Genomic DNA, 15,528 nt, shown 5'->3' with positions numbered 1-15,528 from the left:
GAAGGGCATAATCGAAAGGAAGGGCATAATCGAAAGGAACGTCTAAGTCCGTTTTCGTCTAAGTCGCAAGTCATCCAAAGTAAAAAAATAGCTTAGGACACATTTTCGAAAAATACGTCCAAATTTTTTTTTGTTTCAAAAATCGTCTAATACGTCCTGCCGATATGATTGTCCATATCGCTAAATCATCCATCTTTATACCACATTTTCATCCAACTTTTCGTCCAAGTCAAAAACGCCTAGAAAAAGCCCTGTTGGACATGGGATGGGTCTGCAAAGTGATGGACTGAACACCTAGACATGCCACCTAAATAATGGGGTACCTTACAGGGCACTGCTGTGAACTTCACAAAAAGGGTGCAATATCTTCTCCTCACTACAGCTCCCTTATAGGTCATGGTGAGCCCCCCAAACCGCCTCCAGAATCCCCTAGACCCACTTATCTACCATCCCAATAGCCCTTATGGCTACAGGAGCCACTTATATGCCATTAAAAAAGGGTTTTGGGGGTGTATAGGGGAGTGCACATGTTTAACCAGCAATGCAGTGATTACAGGGGCTTATGGCCATGGGTCCTCCTCTCCATGGGTACCTAACCCACCCCCAAGACAGCTTAAGACGCCTCTGTGCAGCACAACTAGACTTTCCTATGCCAGGCTGCCAGGTGATAATGTTCTGGAGGCACAATTTTAAAGCTGTGATTAATATTTTTATGGCCAGTGATTACTGGGGTAGTGTGTGGGGGTCTGTATTATGTGTTTGCATTGCTTATCTGGTCACTTTAGGTGGGTTTTTGTGACTTAGATCATGTTTTAAATGGTCTAAGTCACAACGTCCAAGTTCCGTCGATCCTGGGCTGTATAACTTTCGGTTACACATGCAGTATGACTAAGCCTAAGCCAGCCCACGTCCCGCCCAAATCCCGCCCTCGACACTCCTCCCGATACACCCTGTTTAGCTATGGTCGTTCAGTGGCATTATGAAGGCCTAGGTTGTTTATAAATATGTCCAAAACCCAGTTTTATTATCGGCACTTGAACGTTTTTGACTGCTGATCGTCCAAATGCCGACTTAGGCCGGTTTTTGTACATTTTTCTTTTTCAATTATGAGCCCCTAAATATACAGTACAATAGTTTCAATTGCAATCCAGTTGAGTGAGTTAAAAGTAGACATAAATTATGAGGAAGGTCGTTCAATACTTGAATGATGCAATGTTATGTAATTTGCCAAGTTTGGTAATAATTGTTAAGTGTACATGTTCTCAAAGAGGAGTGCTGCTGCTAGGAGTGCTCGAGGGGTGTTAAGGAATTTTTCAGCTTGTGAAATTTACATCTGCTCTCTTTATATCTTGCACAATATAGGTGGACATGCATCACGATTTCTATTTCTCTGATGCTACATTGAACGTGAGGCCAGCTTCATGAGGTTTCAATTATTTTTTGTCTATATTTTTCTATTTTAGTTTGTGATTACTTATTCAATGCTCGATGAGGGTCTGTGTATTCATGTGTGAAAAAAGATATTCTGTTAGCACCGAGGGCAATTCTTTAACTAGGTATTTCAATTCAGGTGCCTCAAGGACACACGTTGAGAGCCTATTCTATAATCATCTGACTGTTCAGATTCCATTAGAAAATACTAGCATAACCTGCCGTACAATTGGCATAACTGAATGCAGCATGGACATGCATAACTTGCAGTATTCTCTAAGTTTTGCATATTACATTAGAGCCTTATCAATTACCTGCTCATGCTTTCAAGTTTCTTTATTTTTGATATACCATTTATCATACAGGTATCTAAATGGTGAACAATAAAACAGAATATAAGAATTAAAAAAATTAAATAAATAAAATAAAAACATTACTAAACTAAAAGAAGGGAAACACTTTAGCTTTGACGTACATGATACAAAAGGGAAATAATGGGGAGAGGAGAATTATTAAATACATCGAAATGGAAAATAAACATAAAGAGAAGTAAAATGGAAAGGGAAGTACATTTGTGAAGGGGGGGTCGCTTCAAAAGAAGCATTTTGATTGTCAAAGAGGTTCTACGAAAAGAGGGACAATAGTTGGGAAACAGGTATAGGCGTTTTTAAAAAGGAAAGTTTTGAGTTTGGTTTTAAATTTATCTAAAGAGTTTTCTAATCGAAGGTCAGCAGGAAGGGCATTCCACAAGGTGGGAGCTGTAAGAGAAGATGGTGTCATAGAAAAGTTCTCTTATTGAGGGGATGATGAGTAGATTTTGATTACTAGATCCAAGAGTCCTACAAGATGCATACGGAATTAGAAGTTCATCAATGAAAGCTGGTTGGTGGGAATGTTTACTTTTGAAAGTAAGTAGTAGTATTTTATAGGTAAGACGATGTGTGATGGGCAGCCAGTGTCCTTTACGGAGGAGAGGAGTAATGTGGTCAATTTTTTTTTTCATGATAGATTAGTTTCACCACTTTGCCTATGAGTACTCCCCCACCCCCTTCTATTGCTATGCTACATACATATATCTTAACAGAGTGAAATTTACACATTTAAGCGTACATTTACCAATGAAAGTGCTAGTATTGTCTACATTTACGCACATATAGGGTGTCTAAAATTGAATTGCCCATTGCATGTCTAAGTACAATCAATCCTAAACTGTCTTGTTTAGTTTTCCCAATGGGTGTATTGATGTTCAAGTACTCAAGATTGTAAATAAAATAAAAAATTCCACTGCCTACTGCAATGTTTACGGTGTTGCCTTCTCTTAAGTGGGCCCTTTTGTGACTCCTGGAAGTTAGTGCTATTATGGTCTTCATAAGTCCTATATTACTCTACAACAGGCCTAGTACTGGATTTAGGATTTTAATTTGGCTTGCACCTTTCTTAGTAGTAGCTCAAGGCAAATTATATTCAAGCACAGCACATATTTCCCTGTCCCTGGAGGGCTTATGATCTAAATTTGTACCTGTAGCAATGGAGAGTTAATTGACTTGCACAAGATTTCAAGGAGTAGCAGATAAATTTGTATCCTGACTTCCCTGGTTCTCAGCCTGCTGCTCTAACCATTAGATACAGATAATACATATTTCAAACATGTCTGATAATTCAACAACAAACTAAATACCAGCAGATCTGAGCCCGGTGGTCAAAAAAGTGATATGCAAACATTTTTTTGTTGCCAGTAGCCATAATATTCCTATCACATTGCTGCTAAACATTACTGTTTACATGGTGAACAGGAAGATGTTGGACTACGGGACTAGAGATTTCTGGGAGCTATGTTAAAGATTTCCAGAATACTGCAAATCTTGTTTAATATGCAATATTATTTTAATAATATGCAATATTATTTAATAATATGCAATATTATTTAATAATATGCAATATTATTAAAAAACCTTGTTTAATATGCAATATTATTTTGGTGCATTATTTTGATTTTTTTTTGGCACATAATTCCCTTGAGTAATAGAGGTTCTAATGGGGGAGGGGGGGTAGCTGATGTAGCTGCACCAGAGCAACGCAATGAAGGGGTCCTTTTCTGCTACGTTCAAAAGTGCCTTCACTTTTTCTTTACTGTCGACTCAGGTTTCACCCTCCCCACCCCTTTGGACTACCTAAATATCTAGTCACTAACCACCTCTATTAGAATGTATGCTGATAACAATCAATGCTACATTTATTTTTTTAAGTGCATATAATCCATTGAGAATTCTGCTTCTATACTCACTCTTTCGTTTCACGAGTCTTTTTGATAACATGCTGAACAAGAGTGTCATAGCCTGGTTCCCCATCCTGACTCTTGGCAGAAGTGCAGATTTCAGTTTCCCCCTCAATTACAGAGCCCAGGCAGCTCTTTATGTAATGTCTAAGGTACTTCACAAACTCATAGCTAAAAGTAAAAAAAATGAACAGAAATGTAGTAATTTAAAACAGTATTCCTCAGAGCATTATAAAGAAAAAGAGAAAAAGATTCAACAATAAAACAGGGTTTGGGTTTTTTTTTTTTTTTTAATAAAATCATTTGTAGCCTTGTTTAAAAATAAGTTGGAGAGCCCTTAGGTTTTGCTTTAGGAACATGGCAGAGACATCTAGCAGCTCTATTAAAGTATAAAACCGTGACCTGTTTGTACTCCAGTAGTTTCCAGAACTAGAAGAGGGATCTCCTCACCAGTGAGATAATGGGAGTGCAAGACCCCTTCTGGAGGGAAACTGGGACTAATAAGAATTACAGTGGGGATGTAGTTTTATCTGCTTCCCTGGCCACTGTACCATACAGCAAGAAGAAAAGGGTCTTTGGCTAGCTCAGCTATTGTACCACAAGGAACAGAAAAGAGTTGTGCATAGGCCTAAGAAACCTGGGTCATTTCTCTGAAAGCATGCCTTGGTTAACTATACCAGCACACAGTGGCATGTTAAGGGGGTGCGAGGGGTACGATCCAACCCAGGCATGATCTTCCTAAGGGCGCAGCAGTAGCCCACCCGCTCCTCTCCTTGCCTTTCCCCGTCCCTTTTTGGCGCTCTTTCTGATGTCACTTCCAGGACTCACGCCTACGAAGTAATGTTAGAGAGAGCGCCAAAAAGGTATGGGGAAGGCAAGAGGGCGTGCTGTGCCACTGCCCTGCCCCACACCCTTACTACGCCACTGCCAGCACTCATCTGCTCTTCTGAAGGAGGGAAAAAATAAACATCTCTGGAGTATGAGAAGCCACTAATCCAGGAAAAAGAAGAGGACATAGCGTTCAGTCTAGCTTTAAGGAGTACTCCAGAGAAAAAAGAGTGAAAAAGGAGCTTCCTGGAGACTGAAGAGTCAAAGAAGCATAAACACTTGATGGAAGATAAAGGCCAAATGACCCATCTAGTCTGCCCATCCGCAGTAACCATTATCTCTTCCTCCATCTAAGAGATCCTACGTGCCTATCCCATGCTTTCTTGAATTTAAACACAGTCTGTCTCTACCACCTCTTCCGGGATACTGTTCCACGCATCTACCACCCTTTCTGTAAAAAAGTATTTCTTTAGATTACTCCTGAGCATATCCCATTTAAACCTCATCCTGTGCCCTCTCATTCTATTGCTTTCTTTCAAATGAAAGAGACTCAACTCATGCGCATTTATGTCACACAGGTACTTAAACGTCTCTATCATATTTCCCCTCTCCTGCCTGCCTTTCCTCCATAGTATACATATTGAGATCTTTAAGTCTGTCCTCATATGCCTTATGATGAAGACCATAAACCATTTTAGCAGCCTTCCTCTGGATAGACTGCATCATTTTTAAATCTTTTGAAGGTGCGGTCTCCAGAAATGTACACAATATTCTAAATGAGGTCTCACCAGAGTCTTATACAGGGGCATCAGTACTTACTGGCCATACCTCTCCCTATGCACCTAGCATCCTTCAAGCTTTCACTGGCACCTTTTCAACCTGTCTGGCCATCTTAGCATTATCACATACAATCACACCCGAGTCCCACTCTTCTGTCATGCATATAAATTCTTTACCCCCTAAATTGTACTATTCCCTCGGGTTTTTGCAGCCCAAATGCATGACTTTGCATTTCTTAGCATTAAATTTTAGCTTCCAAATTTTAGACCCTTCTTCAAGGCTTTGCTAGGTCTTTCTTCATGTTATTCACAGCAGCTCAGGTGTCTACTCTATTGCAGATTTTGGTATCATCCGCAAAGAGGCAAATCCGACAGACCTTCAGCAATACCATTTATAAAAATATTAAATAGAACAGGCCCAAGAGCAGATCCTTGAGGCACACCACTGGTTAACATCCCTTTCCTCAGAGTGATCTCCATTGACCACTACCCTCTGTCGCCTTTCACTCAACCAGTTCCTGACCCAGACCATCACTTTGGAGCCCATCCCGTGGACACTCAGTTTATTTATTAGACGTCTGTGTGGAACACTGTCAAAGGCTTTGCTAAAATCTAAATACACCACATCTAGTGTACTCCCTCTATCCAATTCAGATTTGTCTGACAAGACCTACCACTAGTGAATCCATGTTGCCTTTGGTCCTGTAATCTACTGGATTCCAGAAACTTCACCATTCTCTATTTTAAAAAGCGTTTCCATTAATTTGCTTAGCACAGAAGTCAGACTTACCAGCCTGTAATTCCCTACTTCTTCCTTACTTTCACTTTTGTGGAAAGGTACCACATTCACCCTTCTCCAGTCCTCTGGTACCACTTCCGACTCTACAAAAACACTGAAAAAGTCAGTCAGCAGAGCCACCAGAACTTCCCTAAGTTCCTTCGGTACCCTCAGATGTACACCTTCTGGCCCCATCGCTTTGTCTACCTGGGATAATAAGTGACAATAACTGTCCAATATCATTTTTTGTTCTCTGCCTTTAATAGTATTGAGTCTGTGGGAGGTTTGTTTCTTTGTTTTTGCTTAAAGACTACTTTTAGTAAACATTTGGTTCGGAACCCTAGTTCTGGTCTGAACTGAGTTACTGAATGCTGGTGAGGAGTATAAAGTGTGGATTAATTTGTCAACAACCCCTTCTCCCCTAGTTATACTGGTCCCAACCTGAACCCAAGAACAGTATCTAGTAAGAATAACCACTCAAGTCCCTGAAGCTATTCCTCTAGTCTGCTAAGCAGCATGTAACAACTTGGGAGGGCTAGGGTTACAAATGGGATATGCTTGTGTACTAATCTAAGAGAAACATTTCATATCTAGTGAACAGAATGAGATAATACCAAAGTCAGCATTGCTAAACCAAATCAAACAAGAAAGCAGATTATAGTGTAGTATGTGAAATGACATCATAAAGAATTCAAAATCTAACTGTAATAAGTAAGCTATCAGAAAACAATGCAGGCTATTCACAGCAAGAAAAATATTGCTACATCTCAGTAATATTTCCCTTGAAATATGAAACTGTATTGGATAAGCTAGATGCACTTAGTATTAGAGCAGGGGTGTCAAAGTCCATCCTCGAGGGCCGCAATCCAGTCGGGTTTTCAGAATTTCCCCCAATGAATATGCATGAGATCTATTTGCATGCACTGCTTTCATTGTATGCTAATAGATCTCATGCATATTCATTGTGGAAATCCTGAAAACCCGACTGGATTGCGGCCTTCGAGGAGAGACTTTTGACACCCCTGTATTAGAGCATTTCATAGATATACATTACTTATGAAAATTTTCATCTGTTTCCTCCAGGTGTAAAAGTATCTCTTCTGCACATTCTGCGGATGGCGCTCCCGAGATCTTTTCCTTCACGCTCTGAAGTAATTGCCTGAGCATGGACTGGATCAGAGCTTCATCTTCACCACAGAAATAAGACATCTTTCTGAAACACATAGATGCACACATATAGGTGGTACCTGGCAATACCCAACCATGGTACTGTTTTAGATAGCTGAATGTTCACAATGTATTTTAAAAAAGGAGGGCAGGGGGTAGTAGCAGCACAACAGTCACAGCCTCCATGATTTTTTTTTTTATTATTGTTTCTCTAGCTTGGTAACCTCATTTATGAGCTTAAACACCAAAAAGTGGAGCAGATATATAGGCATTCAAAAATTATAAATATTTTCAAAATGTGCTGATTGTAAAATATCACAATAGTACTTTAGGAAGGTGGAAGGACCTCAGACTCCCCTTCCCAACTCACAACACAACAGCATATGCCGGTCTATTCAATGGGTGTCTTTTCAATCATCGGTCCACCACCCCGTCCAATTTTAAATTAAATGTGTAATAAGTCTAATATTATTCTCAATCAATAAAGGCAGGAACTTAGCTTTGATCGATAAATTTCTGATCTCGACAGGGCCCATTTCGCCCTGAGATTCTTCAAGAGATCAGGGGGTAGATCATTATCATACAGTCATGTTCCAGATAATTCTTGATAAAACGATAATACCCACAGCTCATACTTAATGCAAATTGGAACACATCTTTGTTACTCCTGGAACAGCGCGGGCAACTATTAAAGCCTCACTCGCGTTGGTTTGCTGCACTGAAGCCCATTTCTGAGCTTTCCAGCTAAGATAGCTTACAGGTTCCATGACCTTCATTCATAGTTTACAGACTTTCCTGCACTCCTTTTTAGGTACCTTCTTTATTATGGCCATTGCAGAAATGATTTAGGCTAGCAGTAACCAAATTTTGCAATCAGGCCCGAATTCTATAAGCAGCACCAACAGCCGCCTAAACAAAATGGCCTCCAATGGCATGTCAATCACACAACAGCACTGTTTAAAGTATTGCGGCTTCATGGAAGGGAGGCACTGGAAATGTAGGCCAGGGTTTTCAACGCTTACATTTCCGGTGCCTACCTTTCATGTGAATCACTGCTATTTTACGATGCCTAATGCTACTTCTTGCATAAGCCATGCCTAAAATGGCATTAGGCATTGTAAAGTTGTCTGTATAGCTGTAATCCAGGCACCTACATTAAAAAAAAAAAAATGCTATTACTCATTTTTAAATGGCATTTTCTATTTAAGTTAGGTGCCGGTAGAAAATTAGAAAGTCATGGGATAGGAGGTAATGTCCTATTATGGATTAAGAACTGGCTGAAGACAGAAAAAGAGAGTGGGTTTAAATGGTCAATATTCTCAATGGAGAAGGGTAAATAGTGGGGTTCTGTCTAATATAGTTCAGTGAAACCTCGATTATCCGGACCTCGTTTATCTGGACTTCAGATTTAACGGACTGCACCCTGGTGACAACAACTCCTAGTTTGCAACGCATCACCCTCTTCAGTGACGCTCTTTGAGTGACGCCAGTGCAACATTCGGGGCTGAGCAGCCACTTCCCAAAGGAAAACCTTTCCGGGGAGGAAGTTATTCACAGGAGCAGTCCGTTAAGTCGAGGATTCACTGTACCTAAGCTGTATATACTTTGTACAAGGAGGAAAAAAGCTATAGTATATGCAGCTTAGGTACTATAGACGTTTCTAATAAATAAGTTAAAGAATAGAGTTGGTATACAATATGTTTTTTGCTTTGAATAGAACCTACTATCCTGCATTTTTTGATAGAATTAAATAGTGGGGTTCTCCAGGGGTCTGTGCTGGGACAGTTGCTTTTTAACATATTTATCAATAATCTAGAGATGGGAATAACTAGGGAGATAATTAAATTTGCTGATGATACAAAGTTGTTCATAATTGTTAAATCAAAAGAGGATAGTGAAAAATTGCCAAAGGACCTCGTGAGACTGGGCGTCAATATATAGACAGGGTTCTCCTGTTTGAACATCCAGTAAAGCCAAGTGAAGAATAGGCCCCCTACTTGCATTTTAAAATACAGTGCTGGCATTGACAGGATAGTTGCCATTCTATTAAAAAAATAAATTAAAAAAAATTGGCATATAGCCCAGCTTCATGACTCCTTGGCATTTAGGCCTCTACGGATTACTAATAGCCGGCTGCCTAACTTAAAAGAATTTCTCTGTCCCTCCGATTTCAATAGTTCACGCCAACTATAGCATATGGGGGACATGAGAAATGTTTGCGATGTAAAACCTGATTTTGTACTCCAGCCTCTCTTTCATTTCCTTTCTTCCTCTTCCTACTTCTCTCTTTTGGCCAGCCCATTTTCAGGATTCCCAACTTCCTTATACAAAATTGTTCAAACACCTCCCCGTTTCCCTCTATTTTCTCAGTCCTGGAGGGGAGGGGGGAAGGCCAGTGAGCATTTGAAGCTTCAGCTTCCAAGTCTTCTTAGTTTAGAACCATTAATGTCTGTTCTCATTCTGTGGCAACTCTAATATAGCTAAACTAAGTTGGACTTTGTCTTCTTGTGCATGTACATACACACACACACCCTAACCACAGAAGTATTCAAAAACAGAACCTATCACTTCAGAAAATGCAGGAGATAAAGCTCCAGAACCAACACTTTGCTGCTGGAAGAAATCTTGCATTTTATATGTGATGCATTGGTTTGGAGCTGGTTGTACTATCACCCTGTGGCCCTTCTTTGCCATAATCTCCCTACATAAAGGAACAAATAAGGTTGTCTGCCTTCCCCACTGTTATTCAACATTTCACTTGAACCCCCGATTCTAATTATTAAATCTGATTCAGATATAAAAGATATCACATTTAAAGGGGGTAGAAAATACAATTTCTATTTATGTGGATGGCTTGTTTACTAGGGGCTCCTTTTATCAAGGTGCGCTACGGGGGTTAGCGCGTCGGAGATTTCATCAAGCGCTAACCCCCGCGGCACACCAAAAAACTAACGCCTCGTCAATGGAGGTGTTAGCGACTAGCGCGGCAAGCGGTTGAATGCGCGGTTTTTCGCACGTTAACTGCCAACCGCAGCTTGATAAACGGAGCCCTAGATACAGAAGAGGATTCTCTGCCATTGTTACTACAAGTAATTAATCTTGTATCATGACTGACCACAGCAGGTAGTCAATAAATTTTTGAAACAACTGCTGATTTGCCTGAGAATCCCACAATTTTTTATTGAGGAGCAGCAGAAAGCAAAAGAGGAAGACAGAATAGTTTTAGTAAACTAACAAACTTTTAAATAAGTGTGCCTACAGAAGAGAGAGTAAAATGTTAAAGATTTTAATCTGATTGGTAAGAAATTCCAAAATTCAACAGCCTGGAAATTTAAAAAACCTCTCAGACCTTTTACAACACATTTCCTTGGCCAAGGGAAAATAAAATAAGGTCTCCTTAGTCCTAAGAATAGAAAATTAGATCAAACATGCAGGGAATTCAAAAGTAAACGGAAGATGTCATGAGAATTATTTTAACTTAAACTATGTTAATAAAATAAGTTAGATTAAGGAAACAATTTTGATATTAATGCTGGTGCTAAACTTTAAACTCTGCATTTGCCCCTTTTCTCAGAACCAGAACCATGAGAAAAGGGGCAAATGCACTGAATTTAAAGTTTAGCACCAGCCATACTATAGGCTAAAGCACTTAGATTTCAGTTGTATCACATTCATTAGTAAATCAGTCTGATTTACTCAGACCATCAGAAAACATATATGGTGGTGCACACCCCTTCAGGAGAGAGTGTGGCAGTGATTAAACTTTAAGGCTACAGCCTCATCACGCTGAGGTTCTGATTTCAAACCTACTCTGCTCCTTGTGACCCTGGACAAGTCACTTAACCCCCCGCCCATTGCCCCAGATACATTAGATAGATTGTGAACCTGCTGGGACAGACAGGGAAAAATGCTTGTATGAATGAATACATACATGCGTGCATACTAATCCGTCTCCTATTACGATCTGGCATGACACTGAAGTTTTATTGTACTCTACCATGCACTGATTCTTTTTCCCTTCAAAATAATATTCAGTTCACAGATTCAGCCTCCAGAAAAGGTGTGTTCTAAGATATTTAATACAAAAAGTAAACACATCTCTCTTTAAGAGGTTTAATTAGGGCAGCAAGTGGAGGGATGAGTTGGAGTCACGGGAAAAGAAGGGGGTTTTTGTTTCTCTCGGTTTTGCTCAGCTCCAGGTCTAGGTTTATGGAAACCTGAGCTCTCTGTCTTTCCCTGCACTTCCCGAGACGTTTCCTCTTTCCAACCATCCACCCTGCTCTTACCAAGAAAGAGCAAACCGCAGCCTGATTGAGCGTGGACCCCCCTCCTTCATATACAGACCCGCAGGCTTCCACCAATGTGCAGCAGGATCCATCCACAGCATGAGCTAGCTCTCCAGTTACTTCCGGGTCACAGCCTCTCCTTCTCCATGGCAACTTGGTAGTCACCGTGCGGAGGGGGGAGGGGGGAGGGGAAAGGGGGATCTGCCGGAAAGGAAGGACAGCTTGCTAGCAAGCACATTGGCAGAGCCTAAGGAAATGGTCCTCGCAGTTTTAGACCGGAGACGTCGAAATATTAAACAGGGAGAGATTCAGAGCCAAATAACTTTATTGGTATGGTAATTTTGCATATATGTTGGCCAAGTTAAGGCAAGAGAAAACGACAGACAGCAGGACACCCACCCCTACATCACAGAGAGGTCGATAGCAAAGGCAGTTCAGTTGGCAGGAGTCTGTAGTCTGCAATTGGTCCAGGTCAGCTGACATTTACTTGCCTGGTGGCAGGACACAACATATACTGTATCTGCTGCCCCCCCCCCCCTTCCCCAAGATTTATACAGGGTTGTTTATTTTCCTGCTCTTTCGTGGGAAGTCTGATTTTTTAGGAATTGACAATTTTTCAGCAAACCTTAAATAGTTATCCATCAGCAAGGAAGGGGAGGAAAGGAGAAAATTCCTTCTGCACCTGAGACGTTGGGGGTTAAAATACTATGCTACAATCATGACATTATTCTGGACATCAACTAATAATAATTTTAGAAACATATCTCATCGTTCTCCCTTCCTTGCCAGTCCCCAGCACACTCTCTGCTTAGTTCCCAGCACTTATGCTCACAGTCTCCAACCAGTTCAAACACTCTCACTCATCCCAGCACACTGCTTCCCAGTACCAGCCAGTCTTGGCACTCTCTCCTCAGTTCTGAGCTAATCCTACCTATTTTTAACACTTCACCAGTGAGGCTCTCTGCTGGAGTCTACTTTTGAGGCTTTCCTTTAACTGCTACTGTACTATTATTTCTAGAGCACTACCAGCAGCTGTACATAGTAAGGAAAGAGACAGTCCTTGCTCGAATGAGCTCACAAATCTAATCAATCAAGACAGATAAACAGGATACTAGGGCATGGGTTGCAGTTAGCAGGGAATAATTAAACTGATGGCTAGGGTGATGAGCAGAGGGAGAGGGTTAAGTAAAAGAATGTAATTTTCCTGCAGTTGTACCATGATTCTTTACTACTACAATTAATTACAATATTTTTATAGCATTGCTAGATATACACAGTGCTGTACAGTAAAACATTCAAGTGACAGTCCCTGCTTTATAGAACTTACAATCTAATCAAACATAGTAAATGACGGCAAGTAAAAGACCTGTGTGGTCCGTCCAGTCTGCTTAACAGTCACATTCATTTTTGAGGCAATGTTAAACCAACAATCCAGTAATTATTTCTTTTATTTGCTAAGTTCCACTATAAGATGTTTTTCCCCTCTTCCCTGAGATAGGCAACACTTGTACTCAAACTATGTAGTAAAAATGTGCATTCTTGCTCCTGTTTCATACTGCTGCACAGAGGACTCAAGCTGTAGAAGCATCCCCCACCCCCGGCATCAGCCACGCTGCCCCAACGCTGAAGTCGCCGTACAAGCTAACTACATCCTATCCTGATCCATCTTGCTACACATATACTGGACCCAGACTATAGAAGTTCTTCCAGCATTAGTTTCACTGCTGGGGCTGCCATTTTGCACACTTTACAAGCGAGTGGTGTTAGGAGTTAAAAGCAACCTCAAAACATTGGGTTTTTATTCTGAATTTGAATACTGCCAGGGATGGAGCTTGATGTACTGACTCAGGTGGTCTGTTCTCGGCATATGGTTCAGCAAGAGAGAAGGAACTTAGTCTAGAGTTGGCAGTAGAGGAGAAGGGTGCAGATAAGAGAGACCTCCGGATGAACGGAGTTCCCAGGGAGGAGTATAGGGAGAGATAAGAGAGGAGAGATTTTGAGAAGCTGCAGAATCGAATGCACTTGTAAGTCAATAAGAGGAGTTTATGTGGAAATGGATAGGGAGCCAATGAAGTGACTTGAAGAGAGGGATGATGTGAGCATAGTGACTGGCTGAATATAAGTCATGCAGCAGAAATTTGAACAGAATGAAGGGGAGATAGATGGTTATGTGGAAGATTTGTGAGAAGCAAGTTACAGTAGTCTAGGCGAGAAGTGATAAGAGTGTGGATAAGGGTTTTGGTAGTGTGCTGAGAGAGGAAGGGTCAGATTTTGGAGATATAAAGAAATGACAGGTTTTGGCGATCTGTTGGGTTTGTGCAGAGAAAGAGAGAGAGGACTCAAAGATGACCCCCGAGGTTGCAAACTGATGAGACAGGTCTTTATAGAAGAAAATATAAGAGATCTACCTGAATGGGAATGATTTTCAAGGATGATGGGATGATGTGGGTAAATGCACTGAAGCCCATAGGAATCGAATGGACTTTGGTGCATTTACTGCGACAACATCACTACTGTGGCTTTGTAAAAGGGGCCCTTAATCTGAATACTGGTTATTAAAGAAACTCATTTCTCATACATAGAATAGGCGTTTAGAACACCAAAACACTACTATTCTTAGTGATAAGTGATGTAACAAAATAAACAATTTGTACTGCTTTTGATTGAGGCTATGGTGATTTTCTCTGCATATTGTTAGTTGCAAAATCCCATAGATCTATATAATGATCAAAGCATTCATAGTCAAAGACAAACATTTCTTTTCAATGTTGGGCATAACTGAGTTAAGTGTCTTAAGCACATAAATGATTGGTTTCCCTTCTTACATTAATACTGCTCCAAGTCCTTGTTCAGATTCATCAACCTGAATAGTAACTTATTTTCTTATGTCAAAATATATTAGAACTAGTGTTTAAGACCATTAGATTAACGGGTGCTAGAATATATGTGCAGACTTAAGAGTTAAAACAATTTACTGACTGTCTCCTTGGCTACTGTCTGTCTATCTGTCTCATTGGCTGCTGTATATCTCTCTGTCTTTTTTTCCTCTCTCTCTCTCCTTTTGTGTTTTTCTGTCTGTCTCCTCGGCTACTGTCTGTCTATCTGTCTCATTGGCTACTGTATGTCCTCTGTCTTTTTTTCCTATCTCTCTCCTTTTGTGTTTTTCTGTCTGTCTCCTTGGCTACTGTCTGTCTATCTGTCTCATTGGCTGCTGTATGTCTCTCTGTCTTTTTTTCCTATCTCTCTCCTTTTATGTTTTTCTGTCTGTCTCCTTGGCTACTATCTGTCTCATTAGCTGCTGTATGTCTCTCTGTCTTTTTTTCCTATCTCTCTCCTTTTGTGTTTTTCTGTCTGTCTTCTTGGCTACTGTCTGTCTATCTGTCTCATTGGCTGCTGTATGTCTCTCGTCTTTTTTTCCTATCTCTCGCCTTTTGTTGTTTTTTTTTCTGTGTGTCTCTCTCTCCTTGTGCATTTTTTTTCATTTAAATCTGAATCTATAGCTCCCTGTCCTTTTGTGTGTTTGACTACCACCTTCTGTCTGCTTGGCCAGCCTCCTGCAAATGAACAGCCTCACTCTCAGGCACGATTCCTTCATCTGCCAATTCCTTTATTCTTTTTCCTTCCAGTGACCTTACAGCTTCTTGCTCCTCTTCTTTCAATCCCTGCCACTCAGAGACGACGACACAGAACCTTCTGTTTTGCCTTTCTTTTCAGGAGTATCTGGGCTCCGGGCTCACCCGCCATGGCCTACAGCCGCCACGGCCAGCAGCCGCCGACATCCGCCGCGCCAACATCCGCCTCAGGGGGGGGAGAGAGATGCGCGCACATGCGCACTCCTACCTGCGGTGCCCTACAGCGCTCAGAAAATGGGAGCAAGCAGATGGGAGTGCGCATGCGCGGCTTAGGGTTTTATTATATTAGATGCTAGTATTGGAAATTTATTTTTTTTATCTCTTCAAATGCCTTACACTGAAAATCTGAGTT

At 40.9% G+C, this 15,528-nt stretch overlaps 1 protein-coding gene across 7 annotated transcripts in view; it reads right to left on the bottom strand.

The window, feature by feature from the left end:
* Window positions 1-12,020, bottom strand: part of TBC1D32 (TBC1 domain family member 32) — a 301,306-nt gene extending 289,286 nt beyond the window's left edge. For 3 of the 7 annotated variants that reach the window (XM_033939042.1, XM_033939047.1, XM_033939046.1), the window contains exons 1-3: window positions 11,545-11,665; window positions 7,146-7,304; window positions 3,716-3,877 (exon numbers count right to left, since the gene is read on the bottom strand). In XM_033939042.1, the coding sequence (XP_033794933.1) occupies window positions 3,716-3,877; window positions 7,146-7,300 (317 nt within the window). In that variant the 5' untranslated portion in view covers window positions 7,301-7,304; window positions 11,545-11,665. Of the gene's footprint in view, window positions 1-1,745; window positions 1,801-3,715; window positions 3,878-7,145; window positions 7,305-11,189; window positions 11,322-11,544; window positions 11,683-11,943 lie in introns of those variants that run through there. The other 4 variants (XM_033939045.1, XM_033939043.1, XM_033939044.1 and 1 more) reach the window with 4 other exon arrangements.
* Window positions 12,021-15,528: the final 3,508 nt, after the last annotated feature.

Source organism: Geotrypetes seraphini, chromosome 3 (genome assembly GCF_902459505.1).
Source record: "Geotrypetes seraphini chromosome 3, aGeoSer1.1, whole genome shotgun sequence".
NCBI lineage: Eukaryota > Metazoa > Chordata > Amphibia > Gymnophiona > Dermophiidae > Geotrypetes > Geotrypetes seraphini.
Note: the sequence above shows the minus strand (reverse complement) of the source record. Positions and strands in the feature narration are given on the sequence as shown.